This window comes from Mus caroli, chromosome 11 (genome assembly GCF_900094665.2).
Source record: "Mus caroli chromosome 11, CAROLI_EIJ_v1.1, whole genome shotgun sequence".
NCBI lineage: Eukaryota > Metazoa > Chordata > Mammalia > Rodentia > Muridae > Mus > Mus caroli.
Window position 1 is genome coordinate 31427796 of NC_034580.1, and position 8959 is coordinate 31436754.

The 8959-nt window shown below is 49.1% G+C and overlaps 1 protein-coding gene across 1 annotated transcript in view; it reads right to left on the reverse strand.

The window, feature by feature from the left end:
• The window catches only part of Wwc1 (WW and C2 domain containing 1), a 141751-nt gene that overhangs the window by 9022 nt on the left and 123770 nt on the right, over positions 1–8959 (reverse strand). Inside the window, exons 18-19 of the mRNA XM_021176839.2 lie at positions 4128–4245; positions 2973–3137 (exon numbers count right to left, since the gene is read on the reverse strand). Coding sequence (XP_021032498.1) covers positions 2973–3137; positions 4128–4245 — 283 coding nt within the window. The remainder of the gene's footprint in view (positions 1–2972; positions 3138–4127; positions 4246–8959) is intronic.

Here is an 8959-nt window from a genome sequence, read left to right on the forward strand (position 1 = left end):
ACTGTAGCTGTCTTCAGATACTCCAGAAGAGGGCGTCAGATCTTGTTACAGATGGTTGTGAGCCACCATGTGGTTGCTGGGATTTGAACTCAGGACCTTGGGAAGAGCAGTCGGTGCTCTTAACCACTGAGCCATCTCACCAGCCCCCGCAGTCAGTGTTCTTAACCACTGAGCTATCTCACTAGCCATCTTTAAATTTCTTTAAGCTGGTAATTTTAACAACAGATCAACTGAAGAAAGGAATTGAGTTGAGGCAGAGCTCTGGCCTAGCATGGGCAAGCCTAGCTAGGTTCATTCTCAGTATCTCAAAACCAACCAGCCTGCGGCCAAGTTCTTGGCCAGGTCTAGGAGTTCTGACGGTGGCAGGAAGCCCGGAGGCTATAGAGCTGGGAAGGCTCCTGAGCTCAGTAAGTGGCCGTTGGGAAGAGAGGGCAGAGTGTGAACAATAAGGAAAGAAGCTCACAGAAGTATGCTGCCACTGATGGACAGGCCTGGTTACCAAGCCTTTCCTTTTTTAAACTCCCAGTACAGAGCATCAGACACAGGGCATTGCACTTGCTAAGCTACTAGACAAGCAGTCTGCCATGAAGCTAAATCTCTAAGCTAATATGTTCTTACTTACCTTGTCAGGGGTGTGTGGGGTGTGGGGCTGCAAAGGATGGGACAGTTGTAGCCCACTCTGGTCTTGCTAACCTTAAACTGAGGATCCTCCTGCCTCAGCCTTTCTAAGTCCCGGGGTCACAGTCTGCACCATCACAGTTAGCTGACTTTCTCACTCTTTAACTAACACACTCCCTTCGCCCTCATAGAGCACTTAATTTGTTTTTAATGTAGGGTTTTATGTAGCCGAGGTTGGCCTTGAAGTTGCTAGGTAGCCAAAGGTGATTTAGAATTTCTGATCCTTCTGGCAGTTCCTCCCCACTGCTGCTACTGCAGGCTTGGGCCCTCTCCCCGGCCCCTGGCATGACCTGGAGTTCTTATGGGTGTGGCCCGCTATACTCAGCCAGGTACTTGGTTTTAGATGTATTTTGTGGTGTACATAGCCACAAAACAGTCCTGTTGCAATGCAACTCAAAACTAAAGAGGCAGTAGCATCTTGCTGTGGTGTTCATACACACAGAGCCTTTAAAAGGCATGTATAAGAACATTCACGGAAGAGGAAGCACTTGGTTAAAGGACATTCTGGGAAGCCAGACAGTGGTTTTAATGGGTTGGTCCAGTGCTTCTATGTATCCAAATGGTAAACACTGTATCCCAAGACCTGATTGTTCCAAGATGAGCAGATCCTCATGTACACCAGCTTTCATTGTGTAAACCTTGTCCCCCAAGTTATCCATGATTGGTTAATAAAGATGCCTACAGCCTATAGCCAGGCAGAAGAGAGGTAGGCGGGGCTGAAGGTTCCTGGGCTTGGGGTCTAAGGCAGAGATGGAGGAGGAGGAGGAAGGTTACAGGGGAAGAAGGTGCCCTAGAGTAGGAGGGTCCTGAGCACATGGCCATTCGGAGCAGCCTGTTGGAGTAAGAGAGGCCCAGGCAGAATATAGCAAATGATATCTTGGGATTAGGGATAGCAAAGTAGACAAAACAGCATGGAGGGTTGATATATGCTCAGCTCTAGAGCCTTTAAGGTTTATTACAAATATAAAGGTTTGTGTCTTTGTGACAGTTTGTATATGCTTGGGCCAGGGAGTGGCACTATTAGGAGGTGTGGCCTTGTTGGAGTAGGTGTGTCACTGTGGGTGTGGGCCGTTAAGACCCTCATCCTAGCTGTCTGAAAGTCAGTATTCTGCTAGCATCCTTCAGGTGAAGATGTAGAGCTCTCAGCTCCTACTGCACCATGCCTGCCTGGATGCTGCCATGCTCCCACCTTGATGATAATGGACTGAACCTCCGAACCTGTAAGCCAGCCCCAATTAAATGTTGTCCTTTATAAGACTTGCCTTGGTCATGGTGTCTGTTCGCAGCAGGAAAACCCTAACTAAGACAGGGAACTAAACGATCTAAGATGTGATGGAAACCCAAGTAGCATTTACTACAAGATGCGGTGGCCCACACCAAACCCAGGCTGACCTTGAACTCTCAAACTCCAGATCCTCCAGTCTTAGGCACCCAACAGCTGAGATCACAGCTACGCAGGGCTACTCTCAGGTTTTGTGTCTTTGCACCTTTAAAATTTTAAATCGCAAGTGAAGCTGCCACTTCCTCTTGGCTGGATGATATTGTTTCAAGGCCTATGCGTCTTTCTTTAGAAAGTTTATCTTCTGTCTGTGGATGTATGTGTGTGTACATACATATACTGGAGGATCATACAGGGTGTGGTCCTCTACCACCCCTGTGCTTTATTCCCCAGGAGACAAGGCCTTTTAATGACCCCAAAGCCTGCAACCTTGGCTAGGTTGGTTGATAATGAGGGTTTCTGTGCCCTGTGCTGAAGTTAAAGGCAAATGTGGCTATGTCTGGCTTTTACCCAGGTGCCAGGGGATTCGAACTCAGGCTCTCATGCCTGCACGGCAAGTGCTCTTACCCACTAAACCACATGCCAGCTGATTTTCTTATATCAATCGACTGAGGCCCAAGGAATGGGACTGTGTATTCCACATGAAGGAAACTGAAGTCCACAGAGTCTACTTACCAGAGATGCCCAAGACACACAGTAAGAGTAAGACACACAGTAAGAGTAAGACACACTGTGAGAGTAAGACACACAGTGAGTGAGACAGAGAGTGAGAGTAAGACACACAGTGAGAGTAAGACACACTGTGGGAATAAGACACACTGTGGGAGTAAGACACACTGTGAGAGTAAGACACACTGTGAGAGTAAGACACACTGTGAGAGTAAGACACACAGTGGGAGTAAGACACACTGTGAGAGTAAGACACTAAAATGTGAGAGTAAGCCCTACTTGTATCCAGAGTTGGAGTAGACCCATGGCTCCTCGAGGTGTGGGGAAGGCGCCGCCGCTTGCTTACCCGACACACATACTGGCTCTGGGGTCCAGGCGAGAAGGTCTTGGAGCGGATGATGGTACTCCCTCGAAGAAACGGCCCTGTCGACGGGGCACCCACCCTCCGGTCCTTAGGGCGCACCACTGTGGGGGATGGGGCCACGCTGTCAGTATTGGTCTCTCTGTCCACCTATGGAAGAAGTCAGTTTTTACACCAATTGTCCCCCCAAGTCTCAGAGCCCTCTCTTGGTCTACTTGGCAACTCCCACTTCTATTATTTCGCGTTTGGCCATAGTCATAGATGAGCTTCTTGGGCTCTTATAATGCCGACCCCAGAAGCTCCTGTAAACCGTGGCGGAACTCAGGCCCTAGTTTGCGTACTTAAGTACCAGCTACATCCAAGACTTCCTAGCCCCCAGAGTAATGCTCCTAGCCAGTACTCTGATATTTTTCTGGAATTAAGGAGGCAACTAGCAAAATTCCTTTTGGCAATAGGTCTATGATAAAGCATGGTAGCGCAAATTTATAGCCCCAGCACTCAGGACTGAGTTCAAGGCAGCCTGAGCTACACAGTGAGATCCTGTCAAAACAAACCAACCAACCAACCAACCAACCAACCAACCAACCAACCAACCAACCAACCATCATGTTCTCTATTGACTACATATAGCAGCTACTGGCAATAGACACAAGCACAGCCCAGAAACTTAGCAGGAACAGCACATGTTGAGTGTGATTATCGCACCCTCTGGTGGGAGATCCCAGTGTAGAGGAGTCAGAAAAAGTACTTGTTTTGTTCCCGAGGGCACTGACAATACAGATCTCGACTCCAGGAGATCTCAAGGCTGGTGTTACCCTATGCATCTTATGGATGATGAAATGGAGGCTAGATGGGAATGAAGCTAGCTATCCAAGTCTGCCTAACCAGGCAGGGGCACAGTTGGGCCCTGAACTAAGACTGCAAGGCTTGAGATCTGAGAAACAGGGACTCCACAGAGGACAGAAGAAAAGGTAGGGTCGCATCAGCCCCTTCTGGTGCACCGCTGTCTCCAAATCAAGCACAGGGACTGCCACTTCTGAGCACAGTGCCCACATGGAGAGCTGTCCCTTGAGGCCAAGAGCCTTTTCTGACAGCCCAGACACAGATGAAAGATCATCTTCTCAGACTGCCTCTTTTTACCTTTAATGCTGGGCACTCCTCTGCCTCGGGGGAGACCTTTTCAGTGAAGACATCTTCCTCTCCCTCCTCTTCTTCCTCAGCGACTGCCTCATTCTCGCTGGCCTCCTCCTCGTACGTCCTGTGGTGACATAATGCTATGGTTATTTTCCCCAGACACCATTTAGCCTCTATTCCCCTGCGCAGAAGTGCATCCAGGCAGGCTCTCTAAGACTTATGATTGATTGTAAGGGTATTTATCAAAAGAACCCTCAATATGTGGCTGGCTGGAGCTTAGTATCAAAGCATTTTCCTACCATGTCTGATGTCCCAGGTACTATCTCTAGGACCCAAACAAAATAACCGGTTCTATTATTAATTTGTGTATGTGTATGTGTGTGCATGAATGTGTGCATTCTTGTCTGTATGTGTGCATTTGAGTGCAAGTGCCCATGGAAGCCAGAAAGGGGTGCTAAGATACGGAACATTCCATATGAGAAAAGTGCCCTTCTATCTACCCTAGCCACCTAGCCTCCGTTCGGTTCCCTGGTGGCCCCCAGTGGGCTTTCTGGTATTACAGATTGAATTAGATGTTTCTTGAGTTTCCTATAAGAAGACTCAGACAACTCATGCTCAAGCGTCCTCAGCTTTTGCTAGGATGTTGTGAAGTTCCTCTAGGCCCTACAACCATCAGTAGCCCGTTTCCTTTTTATTACTGAATAATGTTCCACTGGATGTGGTATGCTTAGCACCTCATCAATCTCTGAATACCAAACTGCAACCATCTCTCACATACCGTGACCACTGGGGCCATCTCTCACATACCGTGACCACTGGGGCCATCTCTCACATACCGTGACCAAAGTTCTATGGTGACAAGAACCAAACACCTGCCGACAAGTGTTTGGTAGGGAGCCAGGTTGTCATTTCTGTTAGATATTGCATTGTTGGTTATATTATTCCAGAGGCTGATGCCCAAGATCAAGGCTACACAGAATGAACGGCTTCTCCTGAAGTCCCTTTCTTTGGTTTGCAGAGGAAGGCTCCTTTCCTCTGTCTTCACTTGGTATTTTCTGTGATCATGAGTGCCTGGTGACTCCTTGCGTGTCCAGATTACCCCTTTTTATAAAGATACCCATCTGGTGGATAAGGTTCATTCTACCTTTTGTTTGTTTGTTTTGCCTTATCTTCTAAGACAGGGTTTCTCTGTTCTGGACTTACTCTGTAGTCCAGGCTGGCCTTGAACTCAGAGATCTGCCTGCCTCTGCTTCCCGAGTGCTGGGATTAGAGGTGTGCACCTGACCTGATTACTTAATTCTTTATGGCTATCCTGGGATTGAGGTCAGGACCTAGGCACACCGAGGCCAACTTTCTTCCACGGAGCTCTGTCACAGCCAACAGAATCTCCTATCCTTTCTGTTCTGACGCTTCAGTTCTGTGGCCCAAACCAGACTAACCTTTGGTTGAGGTAAGATAAGAATAAAAATTAATTTTCTCATTCATATAGCTAAGTGTTCAGTATCATTTGTTGAACAGCCTGTACTCTGGTGACAGACATATCCTGTCCCCTGTCCCCTGGTTTCCAGGGCTGGAAGGAACTGTGAGACTAATAGGCTGCATATATTGGATGGTAATTGACATCTTGACTTCTCAAAGATGTCCATGGCTGCCAAACCCTGGCCTGTGTGAAGCAGCATCACCATACCGAGCCACTAGAATCCCAGCCGAAGCAGAATGCGACAGTCTACCGTGAGGTGCACTGTGGGGAAACACAGCCTCTCCCCGAGGCTTCCCCAGCGGAGACAGTCAACCTCTGTTCAATGGAAACTCCTCCCCACTAAGGAGGGAACTTCTGACAAGGAGATCTTTGCTCTCCTGTCTCCTCTGTAGCCTCAATAGCCTTAGACACTCAAATCCACAGGTAGCCAACACCGCGAGCAGCCTGCAGGAGCCACTCACTCACCAGCCCTTCCTGGCTGCTTGAGAAAGTCAACAGTGCTAAGGGGGAAGTGTGGTCACCTCACAGGTACACGAGCTGACAGTCTCACCCAGAGTCACAGGCTGCTAACAGGTAGCAGCTAGGTGGCTTAGCCCAACTGAACACTTGACCGATAGGCTAGTCTCTGCTATTTTACTGTGAATCTGATCGAAGTGTTCCAGGAACATAGGGGAGGGGAGTGCAAGACTGAGCTCAATCTCAACAGTGCAGAGAAACAACACACACAGCATCTTTCACCCACTGCAGTGGCAAACCAAGCAACGAATGAAAACCGCCAGCTGACATTTCTCCAAGTACAGTGATATCGTGAGCAAGCGATGCTCGATTCGTAGGCAAGTTAGTGGCATTATCTGTCAAGCCAGGAACACGGGCTTCATTCAGGCAGTGCTGGAGGTCGAACCCTGGACTTCTGTACTAGGCAAACACTCTGCTACTGAGCTGTATCCCCAGCCCCAAAAGTACATATTCTAGGTTAGTACAGTAGTTCAGGTAAATGCTGGAGAGTGCATGTCCCTGGAATTCTTAGTCTCTGTTGGTGGGAGTGTTTCCTGTCTAATACTTCCTACCAGAGAATGTGACATATGTATTAAGAGGTGACATGCTCGGGCTCAGGGACACAGCAGGACCACGTGTGAGCACTGCCTCAGACAGACACACATCTGGGCCTTTACTCTCCCAAGATTTGAGACAATGTATGTTTTCCTGTGATTTCTTTCTGGCTAATTATTGCGCGCGCGCGCGTGTGTGTGTGTGTGTGTGTGTGTGTATGTACACGTGTACGTGAGTGAGGGCCTGGGCCTGCTACAGAACACTCGTGGGAGTCAGAGGGTAATTCCCAGGAATTGGTTCTCTTGCTCTATCTACTGTGTGGATTCTGGGAATTGAACTCAGGTCATTAGGCTTGGCAGCAAGCGCCTTTTCACACTGAGCCACCCCACAGCCTCTTCTATGGTTTCTAATACTACAAGTATTGTTTTTGCCTGTGACTGTTTAAAAGAAACAAATGCAGTTTTCTACTTGTCTGTGGCGATATACACCTGATCTCAAAGAGCTGGAGGCCAGCACTGCCACAGAACAGACCAAGGGAGAGCTATGCTCCTCTGAATGCTTGCGATGAAGGGGTTAAAAAGAGAGGGGACGAGGGTAGCAGAGATGCACTGGGCCTCAATACTGCAAGTGCCCTAGTGCCGAGGTTAGAGATGCACTGGGCCTCAATACTGCAAGTGCCCTAGTGCCGAGGGGTGATCTCAGGAGACCTCCACTGGACTCCAGAGCAGAGCAGGTGCACCGAAGCCAATGATCGCCCCAGGATCAAAAGCCACCTCCAGGCCCCGGAAAGGGAGCTTGCAGATGGACCCACCCCACCACAGCAGCTCTGGGAGGCCTGGCCCTCTTTGTAAGCTGGCATCTGGGAAGTGTGAATGGCAGGGGGTGGGGAGAGAGGGGGCCACGAGGGGAGCAAGAACAGAAGGTGGTTGCTAGGAGACAGCTTGAAAAGTCTCAGCATTAGCTTGGAATTCAGGAGAAAGCACTGATCTTGTGCCAGGGTGTGGGGAGAGGGGACCTGGACTGATTCTGGCATCAGACCTTAGCTTGGGTGACTGTCAGCATAGGGGTTGCCAGGGACAGAAAGAGTGAGAGGGACACTGTGACCAACTCAGAAACAAAGGAATACAAGATTCCAGTGGCCTGGTATGTTCTTCATCACAGGGAGAGATGGCAAAAGAGTGTGTACGCCAGCAACTCTCACCAGTGGGCCCAATCCAGCCTGCTGCTTTCTCTCCTGGGCAGTTGAAGCTGTGAATTGCTTTTATAGTTATTTTTAGGTGGTGCCAGCGTTTCAGAGTATCCCTGGCTAGCCTTGAACTCATTATGTGGCCAAGGATAACCTTGAAATTTGATTCCCCTTCCTTCAGCTCCAGAGTGCATGCACTGGAATTACAGGCTATGTGGCATCGCACCGAGTTTATGGAGTGCTGGGGTATTGAACCCAGGACTTTGTGCATGCTAGGCAAGTATCTATCAACTGACCTACACTCCCCAGCCCATTTTTAAAGTACCTCAATAAAAAGGGCAACGATCATTGAGGCATGAACAAGTACTAAGAAATATCAGCTCCAGTATCCATAGATGGGACTGTTGACAGAACACAGGCTTGGCTGCTAGTTACTCATGGTCCGTGGCTGCTTTCATACGGCAGAGGTAACTTGAGAGACATAGCGGAAGCTGTGTGGCCACGGCAGATGGTATTTACCATCTGGTCCTGTCCCGGAAACATATGGTGGCCCCTGGAGTTAAAGATTGTAGGGGGAGGCTCCTTCCAAGATCAATTACAGAATTCAGGACTCCCAACAATGATAACACAAAAAAAGAGGTATTGAGTGTGTCTTCTAGGTGTTGACTGCACTAGAAAGTCTGCTCACCCCCCCCCCCCCCCCGTTCACTGCAGCACTGCTCACAGCAGCCAAGGTATCCACTAGCAAGCATGGTCTGTACACTGAACGCTAGGCAGCCATGATAGCTGACACGTGACCGGTGACAACAGATAAGGACCTGGAGGACATTAGGCTAAGGGAAAGAAGCCAGGTGCAGAAAGACAAACACTGCCCCTATCTTTCCTGTATGGAATCAAAAAGTTGACCTCACAGAGGAGAATGGTAGTTGCAAGAGAAGAGAGGTCACATGGTGAGCACCACGTGACTCAGACAGGAAAGTGCTGCCATGCCACTGCACTGTCTGGCTGTGTATAAGAATGATTAAAAGAAGCCGGGCGTGGTGGCGCACGCCTTTAATCCCAGCACTCGGGAGGCAGAGGCAGGCAGATTTCTGAGTTCGAGGCCAGCCTGTTCTACAAAGT